The sequence below is a fragment of the Macrobrachium rosenbergii genome, chromosome 27, assembly GCF_040412425.1.
Source record: "Macrobrachium rosenbergii isolate ZJJX-2024 chromosome 27, ASM4041242v1, whole genome shotgun sequence".
Lineage (NCBI taxonomy): Eukaryota > Metazoa > Arthropoda > Malacostraca > Decapoda > Palaemonidae > Macrobrachium > Macrobrachium rosenbergii.
This window is the reverse complement of record NC_089767.1, coordinates 29,970,515-29,996,913: the sequence shown is the minus strand read 5'-3', so window position 1 is coordinate 29,996,913 and position 26,399 is coordinate 29,970,515. Positions and strand designations below refer to the sequence as shown.

General features: G+C 37.9%; 1 protein-coding gene across 6 annotated transcripts in view; it reads left to right on the top strand.

Moving 5' to 3' along the window:
* Raf (Raf oncogene) overlaps nt 1–20,730 on the top strand; it is a 34,170-nt gene extending 13,440 nt beyond the window's left edge. For 2 of the 6 annotated variants that reach the window (XM_067129191.1, XM_067129189.1), the window contains exons 7-14: nt 4,684–5,030; nt 10,932–11,203; nt 13,837–14,048; nt 14,301–14,468; nt 15,513–15,621; nt 17,321–17,524; nt 18,576–18,710; nt 18,817–20,730. In XM_067129191.1, the coding sequence (XP_066985292.1) occupies nt 4,684–5,030; nt 10,932–11,203; nt 13,837–14,048; nt 14,301–14,468; nt 15,513–15,621; nt 17,321–17,524; nt 18,576–18,710; nt 18,817–18,993 (1,624 nt within the window). In that variant the 3' untranslated portion in view covers nt 18,994–20,730. Of the gene's footprint in view, nt 1–4,683; nt 5,031–10,928; nt 11,204–13,836; nt 14,049–14,300; nt 14,469–15,512; nt 15,622–17,320; nt 17,525–18,575; nt 18,711–18,816 lie in introns of all 6 variants that reach the window. The other 4 variants (XM_067129190.1, XM_067129195.1, XM_067129193.1 and 1 more) reach the window with 2 other exon arrangements.
* The last annotated feature ends 5,669 nt before the right edge of the window (nt 20,731–26,399 follow it).

The window sequence follows — 26,399 nt, the reverse complement described above, 5'->3', positions numbered from 1 at the left end:
TCCTCCCAGGGTGACTTCTCTGGTCTCATTGATTCAGCCTGTAGGTCGGCTTTTGCATTGGCAAAGACTATGTTCTCTTACTCAAGAACATGTTCAAAGTGTTTGAAGTTTTTAGTTTTCTGGATTGGTCCATAGGGGCCTTGGCAAAGAAGATCAGAGATTCAGATCTTCCTCAGGATTTTGCTGCTGATTGGAGGAGTGTCCTCTCCTGCACCAATAAAGTGGTCAGAGATGGTTCTTTAGAGACATCTTCCCTTTATGCTATGGGGATTTTGAAAAAGAGGGAACTCTGGATTTCGTTTGTATCTAAAGGCGTCACTCCGCATAAATCATCTCTTCTCTTCTCGCCTTTGGATAGTACACATCTTTTCCCGCAAGCAACAGGAGAAGTGTTTTCTCACCTTCATAAGAAGCTAACACAGGACCTTCTCTCTCAATCTATGAGGCGTCTGAGAGAGTGGAACACTGCCCCTTTCAAGTCTTCTCCTCTTCAGCTTCAGCCCTTTTGAGGCGGCAGGAGAGATCACAGTCAAGACCGCGAGCTTCTGTATGTTTCACTCCGCATACGGCCAAGAAACCCTTCACCAAACCTACAACCTGCAAGTGAGTTTTCAGTCCTTTATATGCTTGTGGGGGCCAGACTCCAGCTCTTTGGGAAAGTTGGAGAATGAAAGGGGCAGATCAATGGGTGATCAAAGTATAAGGGAGGGTACTCTATCCCCTTCAAAGAGAAGCCTCCCTTATCCAGCTCTCCTGTCAAATTGGCGGCTTACGCCATTTGATCATCAAAGTATTTAACCCTCTCGGAAGAAGTGTCGTCTCTCCTCAAGAAGAAGGCAATAGAAGTGGTGGAGAATATCGAGTCCAAGGGCTTTTACATCAGGCTTTTTGTAGTACTAAAAGCCACGGGAGAATGGAGACCAGTACTCAGTGTGAGCGCGCTGAACTTTTACGTAACAAAAACAAAGTTTCAAATGGAAACAGTTCAGTCTGTGTTATCATCCATCCATCAAGGGGACTTGATGATATCTCTCAGTATGAGACTTACTTCATTCCCATTCAGTAAGATTAAAGGAAGTGTCTGAGATTCGTTTTTGGGAATCAAGTATTCCAGTTTCGAGTGCTGTGTTTCGGCCTGTCAACAGCACCACAGGTGTTCACCCGAGTTCACGCCCCATTATCCAATTGGCTTCATCAGCTGGAAGTGAATATTTCCCTATACCTGGATGATTGGTTGATTCATTTGCCTATGAGAGAGAGGTGCATGGGGGACCTTCAAAGGACTTTGCTTTTGACACAGGATCTAGGTTTGCTGTTGAATTTTCAAAAATCCCAACTGACTCCTCAACAGATTCTTTATTTGGGGATGAAGATCGACTCTCAGAATTTTCAGGCTTCTCCATCCCCCAAAAGAATAGAAGCCTGTCTGAAGAACGTTAACCTTTTTCTCTCCCTGCAGAAGTGTTCAGCTACTCAATGGATGGGTCTCCTGGGCACTCTGTCATCAATCGAACAGTTTGTGAGGTTGGGAAGGCTGCATATGAGGCCTCTGCAATTCTTTTTAAGAGTCAGTTGGGATTGCAAGATAAATCAAGACTTGTGCATTTTCCCAATAACGCAAGAGATAAAGGAGGACCTGCGTTGGTGGAACTCCACAAGTAGGTTTTCGGGGGAAAGTCTCATTCCGTAGTGAACCCCAACCTAGACTTCTTCTCCGATATGTTGGATCTAGGTTGGGGAACTCTCTTGGAGGGAAAAGAAGTTTTGGGAGCTTGGTCTCAACAGGAGAAAAATCTTCACATAAACATCTAGGAACTAAAAGTGGTCCATTTGGGATACTAGCACTTTGCAAGAGAAGTCCACAACAAAGTAGGTATGCTTCATGCAGACAACACAACAGCCTTAGCTTATATAAGACTCTCGGGAGGGGCAGGGGGACTCACTCATTCTCCCTTTGCGAGGCAGCCAGGAGTGTCCTACTTTGGGCAGATCAGAACCGGACCCAGCTTTTAACGCGGTTCATTCAGGGGAAGTGCAATGTCTTGGTGGACGAACTCAGTTGTCGGAAGCAAATTCTCCCGACAGAGTGGACCCTGGACCGTCAGGTATGCTCCGACCTGTGGAAGTTGTGGGGAGTACCGATGGTGGATTTGTTTGCGACTCCCAGAAACCACTGTCTCCCCCTGTTCTGTTCACCCTTTCCGGACCCTCGAGCTTGGGTGACTGATGCAGTGATGCAGAATTGGTCAGGCCTGGATGTGTATGCCTTCCCTCCATTTGGGATGGTGAGGGAGGTACTGAAGAAGCTCCAATTACATCAAAGCACCAGAATGACATTGATAGCTCCCTTCTGGCTGAGGAAAGAATGGTTCCCAGAGCTTCTCGAGCTTCTAGTAGACTTCCCATGCCTTCTTCCAGCAACCCCATTACAGGAAGTTTTATCAGGACACATCCACTCTAGCCCTGACAGGGTTTCGACTGTCCACAGACTCTTGCGAGCAAAAGACTTTTCAAAAGCTGCAGCAGAAGCTATTTCTAAATGTAGATGGCATTCTACTAACAAAGTCTACCAGGCAAAGTGGGCAGTGTTTAGACTTTGGTGTAAGAAGAATAGGATCTCTTTATCCGAAACCACTGTAGCTCAAGTGGTGGACTTTCTTCTTTACTTGAGATCCACCAGGGGCCTTTCTCTGTATACAATAAAAGGATATAGACCTATGCTTAGCTCAGTCTTTATACACAAAGGTTTAGACATTTCTTCCAACCAGGATCTCTCAGATCTTATTAGGTCTTTTGACACGACCAAGGTTAACAAGGAGGAGGTATGCCCTTGGTCCTTAGACGTAGTCCTTAAGTGGCTGTCTGACTCACGATTCGAACCCATGAGTTCATCATCATTGAGGGATCTTACTAAGAAGACTGTTTTTCTGGTTGCTCTAGCCACTGCAAAAAGAGTGAGTGAACTTCATGCAATAGACAGAAGGATAGATTTTTCTCAAGGTGACGCAGTCTGTGCCCTTACCCTTGGCTTCTTGGCAAAAAACGAGAATCCTTCACAACCATGGCCTCGTTCTTTTGCTATTAAAGGTTTATTGAATATCCTGGGTCCGGAGGAAGAGGAGAGAAGTCTGTGCCCAGTAAGAGCGCTTAAATATTACATCAAGAGGACAGAGAAGGTTAGAGGCCCAGCAAGGAATCTTTGGTGTTTGGTTAAGAACCCTTCCAGGCCTATGTATAAAAATGCTCGTATCTTTTTTTTGTAAGAGGCCTGATTCTCAAAGCGCATGCTCAAATTGGAGAGATGTTTCTGCCTGTGCTAAAAGTTAGAGCACACAACGTGAGAGCAGTGGCTGGCTACATCAGTTGTTTTTAGGCACAGTCTTTCTCTCGCTTTGATCTTACAGACTACATTCTGGAAATACATATCAGTTTTTGTTATGCATTATTTGCGAGATATGGAGACGACTTACGAAGACTGCAGTACACTCGGACCGTTGTTCTTGCTGTCATGGTGTTCAGGAAGGGAATGTAGGAAGGAAAACTTCTGTTTTTACTCTCTCTTCACCATGACAAGGTGTTGAGTTCATGGGGAGCCTGGAGGGTACAAGGTACCTAGAGTGCCCATGAGATTTTTTCTGTGTAGGGTGGTGGTTTATTTATATATGTGCTTTTTATGTGTGGTGTAGGTGACTATTTTTGTAGTTTTGTTTTTAATTGTACTGCGTTGTGGGCAGGGGCATATTGTTGGCTTTGTTAATGATTGGAGATTCCTTCGTTGCAAAGTTTACTTCATACTTCGTTAGTGATTGGAGTACTCCTCCGCTACGAAGTCACTCACTTCAGTAGAGGCGACCCTGGCTATACCGCCACACCGCTACTCGGTTGAGATGAGCACCAATCAGAGGCAGTATCTACGTGGGCAGCTCTCTCACCAGGTAAGAAACAACAAGTGTTGTTTCAATGCTAAGCCTATTCTGTTCTCATTTCATTATCATTGTTAATGTGTAGAGTACAAGATGTCCATGAATCCCCCCCTCCTTCAGTGTGGATTCAGCTAAGTAATTACTGGGTAAGTTACTGATATAAAAATGACATTTTCATAATAAAACAAAGTTTTATATATACTTACCCAGTAATTACGAATGGAGCCTGCCCTCCTCCCCTCTCATGGACTTTAGAGCGTAAACAAAAGTGAAGCTCGTGGGTTAGTTGTTGCTCTCTCTCACCCCAAAAGTGGGCGGGGTTAGTCACCTACATAAACAAAAGACTATCGCTACCACGAATTTCAAAATTGAAGTTGCTGTGGAGTTAGAAACTCTTAGCTAAGTAATTACTCAGTAAGTATATATAAACTTTATATTATTATAAAAATGTCATTTTAGGGGGTTTATGTAAATTTTTAGATTCTGGATACATCCAAGACAGATACATTTTTGGGGGCTTTCACAGTAAAAAAATAACTTGTGGATTCCAAAAGTTATGTAATAAGGTTTTTTGGGGTCAACTCAGCAACTGTATATACTGAGGACTTTAAAGTTGTTTGTTGGTTAGCAACATGCTGTACAATTTAAAAATGAATCCCTAATGACTTTTAAAAATAAAGCTGTGCTTTACTTTTTGTGTTGTAAATGTTCATGATAACTTTCCTGTTATTAATAATTGAAATACTTTTCTCTGCAACAGTTTATTAGCATCTTGTCAAGATAACCCTGCAGGTATATTGACCTCAACGGGTTACGGTAGTCCTGCGGGAGTACATCATCCATTAATAGGTCCATATGGGGGACAGTATGGTGGTAATTATATGGAAAATTATAGATATGCTGCACAGTATCATGGGGTTGGTCCTGGTGGTCAGGTTCCCCCTACCTTACCTCGTCCTGCCCCTGCACCTTTAGCGCCGCGTGATCGCTCGTCTTCAGCACCAAATGTCTGCATCAACTTGGTGAATCCAAATACGCCGTCAGATGCACCATGTTTTGTGGAGTTTGCACAGAGAATGGGAAGGCCTTATAATCCTACAAGTCCAGGTTTGTGTACTGTTGATATGTTGGTTTTGGTTTTTATAAAATTTTACTTTCACTCCTTTTCTGATAATGTCATTGTAGATTTGATATTGAATTTATATTGATGACTTCATTATGGTCTAGTGAAACTGGTAGAAGATGATGTTTTGGAATGGCAATCTTTAAAATTTTAAGTGTTAAAGAATTAGACTGAAGTAAATGTGGATAGAAAGCTTATCTTTCTAACTGCTGTTTTGCACAGTGAATTATTTTCTGGCTGATTTGTAAAAGATAACTACTATATAGAAATGCACCTTAATCTTCCCAAATTATTCTTTGGTATTATCTTGCCTAATTATTGAAGTACAGTAGATGGTTGCTATTATTGTTTGGATTACTTTGCTTCTGTTTTTATGTTAAGCATTTTTGTAGTAAATTTTTTCCACTTTGTTCACCTCAGAGTATTATATGCATCAAACTCATGATTGCTAATATTTGCTTTGCTTCTCATATGTGGCAAATAAATGTTAAGACTTGTGTTATATAAATAGCTTAAAAGGAATCTGAAGTGATAGACATTTCAGGCCTCACTTCTGTATCTGGGCATGTAACTTTTGAAAGTGCAATGAAATTTGCTTGATCTTAGTTCTGAAAGGTAAGTTTTATTAGCATGTTTAGGCATGCCAACTTTTTCCATTTTTTAAACATAATGTGAATATTTATGTAGAAAGATATCCAGCTAGCGGTGATGTTAGCTCATTCAGTGTTCTTGCTATTTTCTTGGAGGTTAACTCACTCAGTGTTCTTGCTATGTTCTTGACTTTCAGGATTTCATGTCCATTTTAGCATAGAAAAGTAGCCTCATGTCATACAGGGAGAATCAGTTATTTGTTCCTGTGGGAATACAAACCAGGCCCTTTTATGTAAGATTATTCCTTAGTGAAAGTTGGAGTCGTGTGTTGAAACTTGGTAACTGGGTAGTTAACTGGTGGTTAAAGTTGAGTGAAGGGAGGTGGGGGGAATACCTCTTACTCACCTGCATTGGACAAAAAACTGCTCCCTGCTCCTCCCCCTGTTTCATCTGGAACACACCCATTTGAGTCAGTGCTACCCTCCCATCAATCATACAGGGGTAGCACATGGTTCTCCAATCATTTCCTTGATTGAGGAAGGCTCTGTATACCTATTCTTAGGTTCAGGGCCCTACCCCTCTGGCAACCTTGTGCCAGACCAAGTAGAAGGCTACATAAGGCATTGCTGCCCAGTGCTTTCTTGTGTTATCGTGATTATGACATTCCTAGGTTGGTTTTCAATTTCCAGTCAGTTAACAGAGACAACATCCCACATAAGGACAAAGTCTTATATTAAAGGGGTTGGTTTGTATAACTATAGGAGTAAATAACAAATATGTAAAGTACCACTTTGTCCCTGATACCAGTGGAAAAGCACTTGGTGAAGGCAGGTGAGTCAGGAGCATTTTCCCCCCCTCTAACCCACTTTAACCACCAGTTAACTACTTTATTACCAAGTTTCAACAATCGATTCCAGCTTGCATTGGGGATTGCTTCATGAAAACTTATGGTTTGTATACCTAGGAAAAATACAAATTGCTTTGAAAGTTTGTTTTATTGAACTGTTGTGTAAAATGGATACTAGATGAAAGCTTCTTTCTCTGAATATATTGAAAAGCTGGTCATAATTTTTAAAAATTTTTTATTATGAACTTGAGTAAATATGATGGCTTTTGCATGTTAATTAAGTTCTGCTTGATGGACCTTTTTTGTACTCTTATGTACCTCCCCCATAAGATTTGAATTTATTGGTAGAATGTATGTATGTTGATGTTCCGTAAGATGTTATTTCAAACTTCTTTTGCGAGGTCACTTAGCTATGTTGCAGAAAATGTTTGTGGAGAATCAGGTGTTTTGTTTTGACCAGTAATAATAGTGCTGTGGTATTTGAGATGCTTTATCCTTGAACATCTTGGGAGGATTGAATTAAATGCAAAGTGCATAAGTAACCATGTCCTTACACTTTCTCTTGATCATATTTTTGCTTTGTAGCAGCTGCCTGTTCTACAGGCGATATTTTGTTTATTATGCCATTGAACATGAGGAGAGAATTGTACTTCCCTGCCTGAGAATTGTACTTCCTCACAGATAGCTTTGCAACTTCTTTTCAGTCATCTCTTCTCATAACCTCCAAAAATCAGTAATCTTTGGTTGGTATGGTTTAGTGACTTTTGCTTCTCTAGTATTATATGTGGAATTGTCCTTCCATTTCCATTACTTTAAAATCTTGCATCCTTCAAGATGCTGGTTTACTATTTTTGTATGAGCCTCATTTTCTCTCCTTTTTACTGTACTTTCTTTTCCTGTTGATGTTTTGCCTGAGGTAGGTAAGGCTGTTGAGGATCATGTCCTTATGATATCTACATCAAAAATTGCAATCAATTTCCCTTTCATTTTGTTTCAAAATCTGGCAACATGTTAAAAAATGATTCAAGAAAGGTATTAATGTAAAATGTTGAGGTTAAGGTTTGGTACTTTCTTCTACCTTACAATGAAAAACCACTTTCCTTGTGTTAATTTTGTATTAATAGTTTTTGTCCCTAGAGTTGTGGTAAATGAGTATATTGATGGTACACTAAGGTTAGCTTTTTCTTCTTTATAATAGCTACTTTGTGGCACTTGCTCTCTATTCCTGTGGATCCTATGGAAGTAACTAATTGAATCATCACTCAGTGAAAATAAAGAAGTTAGGATTTTATGGAGTCCAAGTTCAGCTCTAATATGAAGGGACACACTAATGCTTGGTGGTAATTTTTAAAGATTTACCAGATTAGTTGTAGGTTCCTCATAATAGGAAACTTCTATGAAAAACAGTATTTTTACACAAACCTATTACAATTGTCCCCTTAGCAAGTGCAAAATCATTCACACATGCAGTCAGCTAGTATTGTGCATGTGGGTGAGGATCTCAAGGATCTCAAGGTCTGAGGCAGCTACAAGTTTCATAAGTTGTGTATTTTACTGTGTTGTGAAGTCCTCATATATTTGCTGTTGGGACCTTTTTTTAACAATCTTCCTTAAAACTGCACTAATAAATCCAAAGAGGGTACTGAAAACTGCAAAATACCATTAAGGGAATAGTTGTGCTTGGCAGCTGCTACGTTACCCAAAACCTTAGCCTAGCATTGTAATTTGTATGGCACACACAGATTAGAGCTAAAGCATTAAAAATAATGAATAAATATGTGCTGTACTGTATTCCATTTTTGTTAATTATTGAATTGTGGGACAAAATGTATAGCTTAGGCTTCAAGTAGTTTCATAGCCTAAGCTATTGTGTTGTGGCAAGATCGAGTTTTACTTTTGTTAGGCCATCTGAATATATGATACAGGAAGGTCTACAAAATGGTTTTGTGATACCAAATGGTGCACACATGACATGATGAACAGCTGATGACAAGTCATGGCTTGGAACTTGCAGAGGTATTGTATTTGAATAAGGAACTACAGTACTTTAATAGGCTGTCATTGTGTGAAGCAGTACAAATAAATGAAAGTAATTAAGTACATTGCATATACCTCAGATTGTTGGCTGTCTGGGGGTAGAGTAAGTTAGACTACTAAACTATTTCTCATAGAAAATTTCAAGGGGATATTGAGCATTGGGACAAATTCTTCATAACTTAGTGCTGTATTAATATTTATTAGTATTTATACCTTGTAATTAGTTAATATAAACTATTAAATGCATATGCAGTGCATAACTAAGTAATGAAATGGCCCTAATTTCAGCTTCAAAGCAAGCTAATGGTGAATTGGAAGGATTTGCTAATAATTAGCAAATTAGACTTTTTTTTCACAACTTGTGTTTTTTTTTTAAATATTTCAATAAAACATCACTTTTAGTAATCTAATATCAGTTATCATCATTTATTGCACTTAAGTAATAGTCCTTGAAGAAAAGAGTAGGCCATCTCTTTGTTCTTTGTCTTGTGATTATAAATGGGTTAGTTTCCAGAGCAGAATATGAATAATGAACTAGAACACACTTTTACCTATTTTACCATGTATTAAGTACAAATGTCTATGATGGTTTTGATTGATTGATTATGAAATTTAGGTAACTGATTTCACGAATAAATTTAGTAAAAAATCTCTTTTAACACTGCGATTCATGAAGATGTAGTCCAGGTTTGCTGCCTGATTAGGGATCAAGGTGCAGAGGGTAGCCTACTCTGCCAACATACTTCTTGCAGTTTACTGTCAATAATTTTCTGTTTTATCGTATGCATGGCAATCCCAATTTACGTCATAGTTTTGAGTCAAACTATTCCCAGACATTCCTTCAACATGGTGGTGCCTAGCAAGGATGGCCTAGATTAACTAGGTTTGATGACATGCTCATTATGGAAAAGTGAATGCGTCCTTTCAGTTATTTCCCGTATATAATTTATAAATATTGTATTTAGATAGATCTTTATATGATATGGTGATTAGCACAGTTTTCCTCAATTTTTGAAGACAGGAGTAATACAACTGGGTGGATGGTTTTTCACCAGTTATGGATGGTTGTTTGCTAATATATTTATGTAAGCACTGGTTTTATTTGTTTGAAGAGTAGTATTGATACTGTTTATCCTCTATTATAATGTTAAGTTGGCATTTTTTGTACTCCCTTGTACAATTTTGTAAGTTTCGGACGTTGTGGAAAATGCTAGTTAATTAGCGAATGGCAGGTTAGAACTTTTTTATAGTTGGATATCATCTGGCTTATTGCTTTAGGTTTTGTTTATATTGTACATTTAAGTTGCTTATGTTTACTTTATAACATCTCATTTTGTATCTGGTCAAAGTAATACCTATAGTTGGTAACACTGTGCTACAGATGTTCTGATACTATTCTTATTAGGTCAAGTCACCTGAATCTTGAGAAGGTATCTTTTTTTCTCTCTCTCTCTCTCTCTTTGATGTAACTGCTTGGTGTAGAATAAAATCAAATGCTATTACAACTGCCATATTAGTGTTGTATGTGAATGTTTCCTACATTTTTTTTAGGTGTCAGTATTTGATATTGGCAGCCATTAAAGGATGGCTTTTTGGAAGTTTAGATTTTACATGTAAATTCATGTTACTTCATATATTTGATTACAGTGTTACAGGACTGATTTGTTATTATTTTGTGTTTAGTCATCATGTGGCTGTTTAAGTGTAAGCTTATAAAATGTTACACAGTATTTTCATATTCCATTTGTATGATTATTGTGTAAAAAGATTGTGGGGCTCAGAAATTAATTTTGGTTAATTCATTCTAGACATTTATAATAAGTGCTGAGTACTTGAAGAAAAGTGATACCCTGGCTTACTATTTGTAACTGAGCCTCTTTTAGTAAATTTCAGCTTGAGCTTTGTATTAGTAAAGAACATTGTTGAACATTACAATAGTTCTCATAAGGAATTATGTATATAAATACTTGTATTTGGAACACTGAATATTTTATTGTACCAAATGCTCTCAGCAGAAAAAGTCACATTCACTATAATTGATATTTTAGTGGTTATATCTGAGCCCTACGTGTATTTAATGTACTTCTTTTAAATTGTATGTATACATTACAAATGTATATAGCCTCTTACTCTCTTTTTGCTGTATGACAATGACTCTCTCTCTCTCTCTCTCTCTCTCTCTCTCTCTCTCTCTCTCTCTCTCTCTCTCTCTCTCTCTCTCTCTCTCTCTCTCTCCTTTACAACCAGTAGTCTCAGTGCCTGGACTCAAAATCTTTTTTAATAAATATGCTTTAATGTTTGTGCTAATGTGCATGTGCATGTCTCCTTTATCACATGGTTCCTGTGCTGCCTCTGTTGCGCTGATGTCTTGCGCTGCTGCACGTCCACACGCTCTTGTGTCGCTCAGCAGACATCCACTTCTTTGGTTCATCTACATTCTACCTGCATGATAGGGGAGGGGGTACATCAAGCCCCACTATACCTAACAGCAACCAAATTATGGCCCCCTCCCCAGGGTATGCAGCAGGAGGTGTATTAGCCCCGCCTCCACCAACGAGTCCCACGAGTAGTCCCACCAGGCCAGTTCAGGGTTCACACTCAGCGCAGGCATCCCCTACTAATACTCTCAGGACTGTGCGGCCCAGAGCGCGGTCAGCCGATGAGTCCGTATCTGGCAAGAAGGTGAGCTATGTTTTTATGTGATTATTATTTACAAATTACTTTTTTTTTTTTTTTTTTTTTTTTTTTTTTGCTGGACTCTGGCATATCCAATCAGTAACAAAACCCAATTAATTGGGGTGCCACTATATAATCAGCACTTATAGGCTACCTATTATTTGAAGATATATCTTATTGAATTTAACTTTATTATTACCAATACAGAATTTTAACATTATTACCTTTACTAAAAATGACAGTGTAATAAGGTGCCAAGCGCCTTTTTTAAAAAGTGATTTTAAGTTTGCCAACTATGAAAACGCTTATAAAAGAAAAACCAGCCAAACGATTTTCGAACCTTTGCCAGTAACATAAGGGGACAAAAGTGTGTGTACAGGATAGTGCTGTACTTTTTACTAAAAAAAATAATCTTTTTATACGCCCCTCAAATAATCTTTTTATAGTTATAGTATGCTATATTTCCAAATGTGATATACATTACTTATTATGTAATGGCACAATACACATGATACAATCTTTGTGTGGTAAAGTTGTGTAAAAAGTACTGAAATCAAAGCTAACAAACATAAAGTTACCAGGATCAGGATTTTCAGTATACTGTACTCATCAATAGGTTCCACAACTTTTTGCTTTGCACTTGCAAGTTCATTCAGTGCTGTACCATACCCTAAGCCTGTTAGCAGTTAAAAGGTTCACTGAAAAATATTACTGTTGACAGCTAAAAGGTTCACTGAAAAATATTAAAATATAAGTACAGTACCTTAACACAGTACAGTCTGCTCACTTTGCACTATAAGTGCTTCTCAAAATTATTGAAAAGCCTCGATATAGATCAGTGGTGGTTAAACTTTTTTGCCTTGCGCCCCCCTCTGCATTATGTATAGACCCCACGCCCCGCCCCCCCCACCCCTGAAATTTTTGCCAACTATAATCTACAAACAATATGTTGTCTATTTGTATGCTATTATACTTATCATAACAACAAAGACAATTCATAAACAAGATTTGAAATGAAAATTGACTTATATTTTGAATTTTTGGCATGTTTTGAGATAATGATTAGAAAATATATGGAAGCAGTGATAAAGTTTTTGGCAATTTTGTAAGTAACATCACAAATTAAAAAATTGGCACCATCTGGCAACTCTGCTTGCGCCCCCTTGGAAGCTTCTGGTGCCCCCCAGTTTAAGAATCACTGATATAGATCATTACAAACTGTGCTTTAGTAATATTCACATAAAGATACAAAGTGCAAGAAACACCAACTTTTAACATAAGTAAACCCCAGTGTAATGCTAACTGGGAAGCTAGGTCAGCAGTGCATGTAAGCAATAAGAAAAATGCCAGATTATGTGCTGAATAGTAAGAAAGCCTGTCCTGGCAAGAACTCTTTTGTTATCCTGTAATTCACTGTATCCTTTGAAAAATGTTTTCTATGTCTACTGTACTTTGATTTCATAATGGAACCAAATATGATACATTGTATTGTGATCTTGTCGGTAGACTTTTCTGCTGTTGGCCATTATTTTGTCCCAACAATAATGGAACGAAAATCTACCTTTGAGGCTAACTCCATTATTATTATTGTGGGCAGCCTCTGTATGTGTCTGTGAATGCTATGTAAGTTACTTCTTAGAAACAAGTTTGATGTCCAACATAGGTAAAGGATCTAGGTCTGTGTATACCTGATGCCAGGGTCAGTTGTTATTGCAGTACTGTCTGAGCAAGGAAAGCTTAAGGAGATATTATGTATTATAATAGATCTAAGAGAACTTTATCATGATTGGAACATTGTCACTGCTTAGCTTAGTAGAACATCTTGCAATCCTTACATTGGAATCATAACTGAGGCATACTTTTTTAGATAGGTCTTCTGGAGATCTTAAGAAAAATGTACCTGTTGTCATGGTTAGGCAATAATTTCTATGTAGCCTAGCTAGACTATCAGCTAGGCTGGCCAGCAGACATTGGAGTGTTTCATGTAGAAGTTTTGCAATATAAAATATTAAGATTTTCTTATGTATGATCTTATGCGAATACAAGAATCCCTCATACTTTCTTCTGATAATTGAACTTGTTTTGAAAAATTGCTTTTAACTGACAAAAATAATCAACTACATGTATAAAGCTGTCCCAAGCTTTGTATATTACTTGAGAAAAAAGGTAGCTATAAAAACCTTTGTGAAATTCTAGCTGTAGTTTACAAGGTAAATAGGAAATTTAGTCCACAAAAGTACTTATCTTATAGATTTTATTCCATAAGAAACCTTACTTATGGGATGTGATGACATGCTGAAAGAAAATATGTGAGAACAGTTGAAATTAAAACCGACTGTCCAAAATGTAATACAAATTACAATGAAAAGCATATTTAGTTCAGTATGTGTTTCTTCTTATATCATTACCTTTCCTTCACTACATGTAAATTCATTATGTGCTTGTACTTTGAGGATGGGTAATTACAGTAACTGACTCAGGTTGTAGTTCGCTTAATATGATATCAAAGTTTTCAGTTTTTGTTTCTTCACTAACAAAATCTGATGCTTTATGTAATTTTATTAATTATTGGTAGTTAGTTTTCTTGTGTATTATCAATAAGTTTTCTTATATTACTGAGTGAAGACTTCGTCTTACAGGTCAGACAATCATCCAAAGATACCGTAGAAGAGTGGGAAATTCCAGTTGACGAAATATTGATTGGCAATCGAATAGGTTCTGGGTCCTTTGGAACAGTGTATCGTGGCCACTGGCATGGGCCTGTAGCGGTAAAAACACTGAAAGTTCGTGATCCCACACCTGCACAGTACTCTGCCTTTAAAAATGAAGTTTCAGTCCTAAAGAAGACTAGGTAAGAGTTTAAATTCCACTGCCAATACGCCAACTAATGTTTATCCTCATTTCACAGTGTCTGGAGTTAGAATGCATGTTGCCCTTTTTAATCAACCTTTTTAGTAGTTTTAACTGTATCTGGAAATATTTAATATTCCTTTCCATTAGCTACTAATTTAAAGTATATTGTTAATTTCTTATCCTTTGTATATGTACCATAATGAGTAACTTTTTCAATTTATCGACATTAATGAAAAATTTTTCTTTTCAGACATGTTAATATTTTGTTATTTATGGGCTGCGTTAAATATCAACAATTAGCAATTGTCACCCAGTGGTGCGAAGGATCTAGCCTTTATAAACACCTGCACGTACAAGAAACAAAGTTTGAGTTAATGAGAATAATTGATATAGCAAGGCAAACATCTCAAGGCATGGAGTAAGTATAATGTATTTTCTTTTCATGATCATACATGTTAAATCAGCTTGTCTTTTTATAGTGTTAGAGGTGACACAAATTTTCAAGCCTCTACTCTGTCCAGCAAACTTCTGTCTGGATTCCCACTAGGTCTAGGACTTCTATCCCCTTTCCATGATGATCCTTAGACTTCTGACAGGTCTTAATTGTACATCTTCCTTTGTTACTACTTATCAGACTAACGTCTCATCCTTTCTCTTTACACTTCAAAATCTTGTCAATCTTTGAGATTTGGCCTAATTTCCAGAACGTTTAGGGGTCTGAGCTACAGATAATAATGAAGACCCTGTATTATAGTCTACACTTGTTCAGGATATCCTGCAGATAACAGTAATTCCACAGAATTTTCTAGCTTTAACTAAACTGTATTTTATTTGTACTTGACTAGATCACTATTTTTTTGCTTACTACCCATATAGGCTAATGATATTCAAGAGCATAGAGTATAGTAGGTGAGAACTAATTTCATTTTTGGATGTATCCTTTAAATACACTTTACCCTCTCCTAATCAACTCAGACATTATATAAAAAAGGCAGTGAAAAATATTCGATATGTATTTGTCACTTGGTTACAAATCTGTGTTATGTAGTTTACCAAAGGAATAAAGATGTAATTGATAAAAGCACATATTTCATGAAGAACACAAGGTTGATATTTATGAAAGAAATCAGTAAGCTTTGTGACTTGACTGTACAGAATGAGACTTAGTTGTAAAAACCTTTGTGAAATTCTAGCTGTAGTTTACAAGGTAAATAGGAAATTTAGGCCACAAAAGTACTAATCTGAAATATACAGTAATGGATATCCCTAGTTTGACAGAAAAAGTTAGGTGTTATTGACAAACACTGCTGCTTGAATGAGGTTAAGATTTTGAGATTCATGAACTTGCCAAGTAAGCTATTTGATTATACAAGACATAATTTGTTTTTGTAATAGTGATTTGTATACAGTCATATATTTTTAATATGTGCTCAAGATTAATAATGATCTTTTTTCTTTTCAGTTATCTCCATGCGAAGAATATTATTCATAGGGACTTAAAAAGTAATAATATCTTCCTTCATGATGATTATACTGTTAAAATTGGTGACTTCGGTTTAGCGACAGTCAAGGTACGTCACTTTACACTAATGTTGTGTAGAGTTGTTAGGTTTCATCAGTGTTGTATTGTACTTACTCTAGTTTTAACAAAGAAAATTCCATGCTGTTGTGCTGTGGTATCTGCAGCATGCCTTATGTGATACATTGTGGAGATACTAGTAATAATAATTGCTCTCTTTGGAACTTGAGTTTAAAAATAAGCACTTAACTTTCGTGTTCGGATGTTTCCATAATACTTGCTGCTTTACTCTCATGAAAACATTAAGGAGCACTGACGGGTTGAGCGTATCACTTGCGCTAGCAGAGGGCAATGGAGCTGGTCTTTTTGCCTGCCCGGTCGTAAACAAGATGGCAGACGCGCATGCGCAATAGTCACTTCTTGCAGTTTTGACGTAGGAAAAACTGGGTTCAGCTTCGCTAAAGATAAGGGAAAATGCCCTCTATCTTTGAGTCCATCATACTCTATCACGTCATAGTGTTTTCGTTACGACACAATACCCGGCTACAAGACCAGGCTAGAAAAATATTTCTTTGATACTAGTCTAGTCACCATGGGAGCGCTGGCACACTATTGGGGGTGACTCCTTGAGGACTCAACAGCGACTACCAAAAATAGGTTTTTCCTACGTCAAAACCTGTTATTTTGTAATTTTTAGTTTTTCATGTTTGGTTGCTTCCCAAGTCTTCTGTCCAACTTTCAACTCTGCTCCTATTTTCACTTCTTATTCAAGAACAATCCTTAAAGCCAACTCCGGCATAAGTGAACCAGCATTATAATGAAAGGAGCTTATCATCAAAATGATTGCCAGGTTTTTCCTTGATGGGGTCATGTCTGAAGATTTTCTCCATTCTCTTTTTTCTTGTGCACTTTTAGCCTGGATTCCTGTCTGGTCCAAATCTTCACCTAAGCCCTAGCCTATGACCTGGACCTTCCCACAGGATATAGTACTTCCAGTTCTGTAATTGGATGTTCTCCCCCTTATAGGACATACATGAATTATCTGTATTTTTTATGCCTCTAAACACCACATCATTCAGTTACTTCCCCTTTAGCAATTTGGTCCTCTCATTTATTGGCAGACTTGAGTCTGAACATTTCATTTATATTCCATCTTTTCTGGATCTCATCCAGTTTCTCTTTATTTCTTCTTTTTAAAGAAGTGCGGGTATCAAGTGCTGAGCAAGATTGCAGCTCAAAACTTACTGCTGTATTAATGTTAGTTACACAAAAATAGTCAATGTTGATATGAAAATGGGTATTTTTGTATTGCTCCAGGGTTTTTCTTGGCTCTGGCTGACTAAGTGTGGAATACCTCTTTTTTTTTTTTTTTTTTTTTTTTTTTTTTTTTTTATAAAAAAAAAAATACTCCACATCTTGAAACCTGGTCACTAATCCCTAATTTTGTTCCTGTACAACCATATAGTTTTATTCTAAAGTTCTTGACACACTGACAAGCATCAGTAATGCCTTTATATTTTATTAAGAAGCCACATGATTTTAGATTTCATTCCAGGTTATTACAGTTGCTGAATGAGCCTCATGATTTAGTTTTTATTCCAGGTTATTATTACTTCTAATAATTTTCATAACTTCATTCGGCGAGTGTGGAAAGCCGTGTAATTTTACAGTATTCGACCAAAAACTTTTATATGGATTTTCATAGATTTATTTGAATGTTTTAATATTGTATGGTAATTTTTTTTTTTCAGGGTGGCAGGTGGACCCAAGAGAGCCCAGGAGGAAGACAGATTCAACAACCCTCAGGGTCTATTCTTTGGATGGCCCCTGAGGTTATTCGTATGCAAGATGAAAATCCTTATACCTTCCAGAGTGATGTATATGCATTTGGGATAGTCTTATATGAATTATTTTCTGGCTGTCTCCCATATTCACATATAAACAATAAGGACCAGGTATGCATTATTCTTAATCTGTCATTAGACCATGTTTTCTTTATCTTTTATGGTATTATCCTATTCAGATTTGTTTTTTCTTGGAAAAGGTAATTTTCCATTTTAAGAAAGTAAGATTCTTGAGAAGGTGTCTATTAATATTAATTATTGGTATATTTAGAAAGGCCTTCAGACTAGACATCATTGTAAACTTAAACCATTCCTCATTATCCACAAGTTGGAGTTTTAGTTGCTGTCCGTAATTGTGATTTTGTTAACAATAGTATTCCTGGGTAGAAACTGATAAAATTTGCAAGTAACAGGAGACCCATAAAGAATATGGCATTGAATAGATTAGAAGAATCAGTGATAAAAAACAGCTTTTGAGCCATCAGGAATAACAGGCAATTTTTTGACAGCAGCTAGAGGACTAGTCATAGGAGAGTTGATCAAAACAAATAAAGAAATATTAAAATAAGGGGCTTAAAATTAGGAAAATTTATTGACATTGAAGTGCCATGATGGCAACCAAAGCAGACAGAAAAAAACTGAGAAAGGATTTAGATACAGACTTGGACCAGAGTGGAAGTCTAGTAGAGAATTACTGTATTGGTTATACTTCTAGATTGCTCATTCGAAGGTCTTTAGAGTTAAATGAGAAGTAAAATTAAGAGCAAGGTAAAGACAAAGTTGGACAGCTAGGTGGAAAGAGACTGGAGGGAATTGATAAAAAGAGAAAGGCAGCTGGGAGCCAGAGAATACTGTCAAGAGCTTATAGAATCATCTCTATGTGTCATGCAAACTTGGCAAGGCAAATTGTAGTTAACAACCTCTTGACCTCCATTCTGACAAGAAGGACAGAGTTTGTGAAAAGTCTAACCCTACAAAGAGAAAACTTGACAAAAAAAAAATTTAAGATGATAAAGAAGATATGAATTTTACTGTCGAGAGTCAAGACAACTAATCCATTCAGTTGACCAAAATAAGTGACTAACAGCAAAAGAATAAGTTTTAATGTGGTCATTCCATGCAGTGATGAGATCTTTACTTATTATGGTTTAAATTTTTGCAGATACTCTTTATGGTAGGTCGAGGATTGCTTAGGCCAGATATGACTTACTTAAGGTCTGACATGCCCAAGCCAATTCGTCGTGTCCTAGATGATTGTATTAAATACAATCGTGATGATAGACCATTATTCCCACAGGTAAGATCTATTTGCATTGTTAGTTTGTACTGTAGATATATTGAGAAAAATTGTTTCAGTACAACTGTAGTTTGATAGGTTTTGATACAATTTTTTGGTATTGCAGATCCTAGCCAATATAGAATCACTTGTGCGTTCCCTGCCAAAGATCCATCGCTCAGCAAGTGAGCCAACGCTTACACGCACACACCTCAATACTGATGACATGCTATATGTATGTGCATCACCCAAGACCCCCATCAACTCTGGCGCCTTCCTCTTTTCGACTGCAGGCAACATATAACGTGCACTTTGTAGGGTTTTAAAGTTCTCCCAAAGTGACACTGTGATGTCCCACAGTGACCCTTAATCAGTATCCAGGGTACTTTGCAGTGCTTATCAGTGTCAACACAAATGGAATTTGCTTATGAAATCATCTAAAGTCTTCAAAATTGATTATTTGGGATGTTTCTGATATATTGTGTTGTATCCAAGGTAGTTTTCAAAATTTATATGAACAAAATTTTTTTTGCTTAAAGGAAATTTGCTGGTTAAATAGAATGGAACTTCCTTTCTGTTGACTCTAATACTCCACTGAATGTCTTTGGACAACAGAATTGCCCCACATTGCTGTGTCCTTTTATGACTTGACCAGCTGGCATGTCCCTATGCAGCCTACAGCTCCCTTTAAAGATAAAATTGAAACATACATTTATCTATATATATATAAAAAAGTGGAAACCCTGAGTTGCAAAGTTGTCACATCGACCAGTCAGACATCGCAAACTAGTTTCAGAAGCACCAACCACTTTTCCTCCAGTTGGACTTATTGCATCACAATCATTCATTGCCTGAGTTTTGTTATTAATGTGTTTAATGAATTCTCTTTGTCCAGGAAGTTTTAGAAAAAAAGAAGTCTTGTAGATCTTGTGTATGTTTCAATTATGTCACCATTCCTTAACCAGTTTATGACCCAGGTATTATAATCTGCAGATACAAATCACAGTATTACTATTACGTCAGCCAGCGTTTGTCTCCAAGATGCTGTTGCTGAGTATCTTAAATAGTGATGTATGAAGTTACAACTGATGGAGTTTTCCTTTATATTCTATTGTAACCATTTTTGTAAATGATGATTTAATAATGTAGTGTACTTTGCTGTATATGTACTTGAGCAGGCCCTGCAAATCAAGCTTAACACTTTTTTCTTTTTTTCATTTTAGATACCATTCAGTGTTAAATGAATACACAGCATATTGTGTACAGTACACCCCTTAGTTGTCAGGATATTTTGAAAGGCTGAAAGCAATGTAGTTGAATATCATTTGCATATTTTTTATCAAGAAATCTTTTGGAAGCCTTTTTTTATGTTAAGCCACCTGTATTTTACACAAAGCCTTGATAGAATTTTTGTGATTCCAGATTTTTTAAATGCATTTATATATAAGCTTTTAATTGATCATGCTATTATATTTTATTTCACTATTTTTCTGCTAGATTTTATTATATTTAAAACTTGGGAATTAGTTTTATATTTACATTGGCATTTTATACTTAAAAAATATATGTGCATTCTCCAGCAGCAAATGTTGAGCTACACTTATTGGAAAGAAAAATTTTTATCCACACTATGAATAGTATTTCATCACTATGCAATTGTTAACCATTTATTGAGGTCACATTTCCATGTGAGTCAGGTGTCAGAAGCTGTAGATTGTGATACAAGTGTGTGATAGATGAATCCAGTGACAAGCCAGAAGACGACCTGTGGGCCCTCATGGTTTCAGTCATAACCCTTCCCCGTTCCTTGTCCTTCCTATCCTCATCTCAGAACTGGCCCTTTCCCTGATCTCCTCCTGTCTTCCCATTCTCTAACTCATGCTCTGTACCCAGGACATTCACAAGTCCGTTTATGGCAGGCAGTACTGTCTGTGAAACGGTCGTGCAGTCATCCCCGCATCTCATTACCACATTTGTTTTATCATCATCAAAATGTTACTCTGTATCAGCTTTAACCATTTTAAAATAAAAGACGAGCTTCCTCGTACCTTTTTATTATCCTTAGGAGGTTTCTGTGGATCAGAAATACAAACTGTTGCTCTTTATAACAGGAGATATTCTTCAGCATGAGCTGGGATGATTGGTGCACTATCTTGTTTGGGATGATTGGTGCACTATGTAACAAGATAGTTAACTAGTGGTAAAGGGGGAGTGAGGAATACTGCTCAACTAACCACTTGTTTTTTTGGCCGTTGGACAGTGCAGATGTGCATCCACATCTCTCCTTGTGATCGTTGGACTGGATGAGTAACTTGTCACTCTTGTTTCTTTGCATGTGTATTGGAATTTTTTTTTCTTTTTTCTGCACAGGTGTTTACTCCACAGCACCTCTTTCAGAGGTAAGATGGAGTTGGCAAGTGAAAGCAGGAATCTCACATGTAATCCACCACCTATTATTATCAATCTTATGGCAGCAAAGTGATTTGCAGCTAGACCAGTATCCCAAGGCCTTCTTCAGGAAGGAAAGGAAAGCTCTCCCAGCTCTTCCTTCCTCCTCCAGGTATGGCTGATATGACAGAAATCTCATTGTACTTCGGCTGCCACATTTTAGAGTTGTCTTGTCAAGGCTATCACCCTTCCTTCTCTCAGATGCCTACCTCTTCCCCTTCAGATTCTTCAAGATCTCAAGCTGTGTTGGCAGGGTTTACAGAGAAGAAGGAGATAGGCACTGTAACTTGTGAGGGACCAGTCTCAATAGTTTTCACAGGCACCTCTTGAGAAGGGGGCCTTTCACAGGCACCTCTCTTTAGAAGGGGGGGCCGGGCTTTCACAGGCACCTCTCTTGAGAAGGGGGGGAGGCCACCGGGACTGGAGATGGGTCTCCAAACCCTAAGGAATATGTCCTGCATACTCTCTTGATGGAATAAGTTATGCAGCAGTCAATCAAAAGGAATACCAAGTTTTCAGTTTTGAGAAACTTACAAATACTGGTTGGCTTTCCTATCCTTGTCTGCTACAGGGCTATCATTTCAAAAGGTTTCAAACAAAAGAAAACACTGCAGTGGTTATTAGGTTCCCACCTATGTTTACACTACAGTGTTACCTGGCCAATGGATTTCACCTGGGCTTCTGCTCTGAGAGAGTCCTCATACTTCCTTCTAATGAACAAGGCAAAAGTATGAAATTGGATCTCACTCCCAATTAGTGGGCAATTACCTGGACAGGCTCCTAACACAACAAACTCTGGGAGGTATGGTGCCAATTCCTGTCCTGGCAGGAACAATCAGATCAGCTTTGGTGAGTTATCATTTGCCACCTGTTGTCTCCTAGGGGTAGACTTGCTTTCTCTCTTCGCATCTCCACTACCGCCCTTCTCTCCTGATGCAAGTCACAGACATGCTAGCACTGTGATGGGACAAGAACCCTTAAGAAAGGTTCTATGAACTCGCCCTCCTGAAATACATTAATTTTTGGATGCTTCAGAGGAGGACTAGGACGTAATTTTCAAAATTGCTCGTGGGAGGTTCTTCTGCATTCTAGCATTCTAGGAGAGTGAGAAGCATTGCTTCCCTGCAGGTTTCCAAGAACAATTGATAGGTTACTCAAGAAAGGTTTTGTTACGGCAAAACTGTATGCGCACCTGACTGAGCTAAGAGGAAGGCTTTGCTCTCTTTGTGTGGCCATATTTGCAGATGCAGAGGTGGACAGCTCACCACATTGTTGGGGCTTGTCTTTCAGTAGGGATCAGGCTGGCAGGCTAGCCCAGTGGTTGGGGTCAGTTCTTTCTCCCTCAAATGGCAGCCTTTCGAGTTCATACTGGGGTTTTATTCCTATCCCTATGCTTGATCTCACAGTTTCCATGATGAATGGAACCTTATAGTATTGTGTTTCTATTCCCCAGAGGTAATAATCGAAGTTATGTTCCAGTATTCTGGAAATGATCTCAGTTCTATGAATTTTGCTGGTTGACTTTTTTTTTTTTTGTGATCGAAAATGTTGATCCTTTGTTTTCAAATTGACCCTAGCTACTCCTTGCGGTTGATAGTCATATAAACAGAGGTCTCCCTCTGGTCAGAGTGCCGGCTCAACAGGTTAGGAAGGCCACTCTTGTTAGGAACTTCAAGATGGTCTGAAGTTTTTAAGGTTCTTTTTGACCTGTATTTCAGATCAGTACCACAAAACGGGTATGATCCCTGACAAACCAACACTCAAAGAGCACAATCTCAGAGAGGATACACAAAGCCACAAACTAAATTAACAATAATTTATTACAAAACAACACATAGCAAAAGAACCCCTCTGAAAACTGAATGATGGGGAGAAAGAACACAACAAGCGCACACACAACAACAAATCAATCACTTCCTCAATCGCCTACCTTTGCTGAGATTGTCTCCTGTCAACAAGTCTGTATACCTTGCACTTGGCCCTAAGTTGGTCTTCAGTCCGAAGATCTTGGATTTTCCCACTTGATGATTTATCCTTACCTGACAGATTGTTTAAGAATCACTTTTCCTCTATCTATACTTTCATTCTCTCAAACTGGAGGTAAAGTGATCCTTTGCAACCTAACCCAAGCACCTTACAAGTCTTTGGGCAAAGCCTCATTCAATAGTTGTTTAAGACTTTCCTCTATCGATAGGGTTATTTTCTAAAATTGGAGATAAACCAGTCCTTCTCTCTCAAGACAGTCTGTTTGACCAACATACTCACTCTCTTTTCCTGTCTTTAAGTGTGAAGTAGAGTCTCAGGATTAGTCAGCTCCAGACAGGAGTTTCAAGATTTTTTTTTTTTTTCGACCCCTCCTGCAAGACTAATTTGTGATCCTGGACAAGATCCTTCTTGCTCCCATTGTTAGCTGTAAGGTACTTCATAAAAGGACCTTGGCCCTTAGCCTGGAGCATTGGTTTGTTTTCTTTGTCTCAGGTAACATAGGAGGAGGTACTCTGGAATACCCTTCTTTCTCTGGCCTTGTGAGGTAATCTGATTAGTTTATGACTCCTCTGAGGAGGACATCACTATACTCATTCAAGGGTACACGAAGTCAAGGTATAGGACAGACCTTAGCCCTTTCAGATGATCTCTGCAGTGATCCTGGCCAATGAAGATAGGTGTCTGGGTCGTACGGATCCCTTTCCTCATTCTACCAGAGGGACATTGCCTACAGGCCCATAGATTTATTCTTTCTACCAGAGGATGTTGCCTAGAGGCCCCTAAATTTTGTTCTTTCCACCTTAGGGATGTTGCCCACAGGTCCTTAGACTTTGTTCTTGAGACCTGAGGTGGTTACTTTTCAAGCGGCGTGGGCACCCAGCTCTGCTTGGACAGACTAATATCTCACCTGAGTACTTGACCTTTGTGTAAGTCTGGAGGGTGAATACAGAGTGACTGGACTCACTCACCTTACCCCATTTCCATTCTGGATCGTCTTTGATGAAGTAAAAGCTGGATTGGGCTAGATACTGGTGCCTGCACTTCAAGCATCCAACCTTAGCACAGTGTCTAAGATGCATCTTCCATTGCTCCCCTTTCAATAAGGGAGAGGGAGCATAAGCAGAGCTACTAGCTGGACCAATTTTGGGTTTGACCAGGAGTAACTGCCTTCTGCCTTGAATTTCCTTACAGGGGATTTCATGGTTCTCGCATGTTTCTGCCCTGAGCACCATTTCATAATGCAGGGTTGTCTGACTCAGGACCCTAGAGCTCTGATCGACATTTTCACCAAACAGGGAGGTGGCTGTCAGAGTTGTGACATCCCAATTGCATGCACAACCAGGAACATGGCATTTCCACTTGGAACTTCTTTCAACTAACAGGGGCTCTCCCCCAACTAATGGGCATGTCTCCTATTATAAAGGGTGCTGGTTTGTAGGAACTAATAAATTTTAAAAGTACTAATTTGTATTTTTCATAGTTATACATACCAAAGCCTTTTACATAGTTAAACCCACCTAAATCACCCTACTTGGTCTCTGCACCTGAAGGAAAAGTGCCTGGTGTCAGCGGGAGAGAGGGGTGTTCCCCGACTCATCCCCCATTACCTCCAGTTAACTACCTTGTTACCAAATTCAACAACTATCCCAGCTTATGCTGAAGGATATCTCCAATTATAAAGGCTCTGGTTTGTATACCAAGGAAAAATACATTTCTTTTGAAAACATTGTTTCTAAAATATAAATGTTTTAAAAACCTTACACAGCGTTAAATTATAAAGTTAACTGTTATAACGAGGAAGTCTGAGGACTTAAAAATATAAATACTGTAAATGTGAAAGAAGGAACTTGAAAAATTATTTGCACCATATACACACTCAAGTGGAACAAGCAAACAGGCCAATAACTTGCTCAGCAAGCATTTAATGAAAATAAAGCCCTAATATGTAAAAAGCATGTGTTGATAGTATAAAATGAGTAGATTATACAGAACAAGTAAAGAAACGGAACTGCCCAGTTGGTTATCCATAAAACAGAATGGTTGTAAGTGAAAAACTGAGACAACAGGAGAGATCATGGTTAGGAGATTTTGAGATGTATTCAAAAACTTTAGGCCAGTGGTAAAGTACTTAGTGACATTACTGAAGTCAGGTTTCAGATTTTTAGGAACAATGATATCCACTACGGGTCATAACTGAAATGCTGATCTGAGGGTTCTTGAAGAGGTGGTGAAGTGTGGGAAATGAAGGTATGGTGATGAATGGGGAGGTGTCTGTGAGTGTGGAAAATGGGTTACCAAGAGTGGAATGGGTGTAATGGGAAATGGGGGGCGTGTGTGTGTGTGTGGGGAAATGAAGAGGGGAGGGGTATCAAATATTATTCTTGCCATGGAGCATCAATAGTACAGACAGGAGAGAAGCAGTTGGACTCAGGAAGCTAAAATTGATGACTTAATCAAGGTTCTGTTTTCCTTATGCCAATTACTTTTCCAGATGTTTGTATAATCATATGAAATATACATGATGACATATACCTAGTTAATAATGACTATGGGCTTAACATATAATGTATGACATTTATTATTTAACTGATCAGATTAGCTCTACATATGACAACAATACTTTATCTGAGAACTTGTGAAAGGTACCAGTTTTAAATAACCTCATGGAAAACCAGTGACAAGAAGAATCTTCCATGCAGGCTGGCATGAGTATTATGGCCAAATATGTAGCTAATCTGACTTGATAAATTATATAAATAAGACCAAAAACCTATTATAAGTTTGCAGTAAAAAACTAAGTATATGGTCAATATCTGATAAATTTCACATTATACACATAAAAATTTAGAACAGCAAATAGTACAGTGGAAAACAAAACTTTCGTTATGCCATCCAAGTCAAAATCAAAATCTTATTTACCCTGCAAATGAGTCTTTTGTGTGTGTTAATAAGCGCTGATCCACTGACAGTTGCTGAATTACACTACAAAAGATCATATCAAAGATGATGTCATAAAAATCAGCAGATTTCTCACAAACTGTAGCATAAAAATTCAAGCTAAATATCTAAAAATAGTCATATATGATAAGTTGCATACAAGTTAACTTTAATCATGACCATTTTAGTTTATTTTAGAGGCTGTTTCAGTTTCCTTTGCGACTCCCTTGTTACAACACTTCAGGACCAAATCAGCTAGGGGCCAAAGTGTATGCTCATATAATAGAATGAAGGTTTAAATTCTCGTAGTAAAAATGTATCCTTGATAAAAGTGCTCAA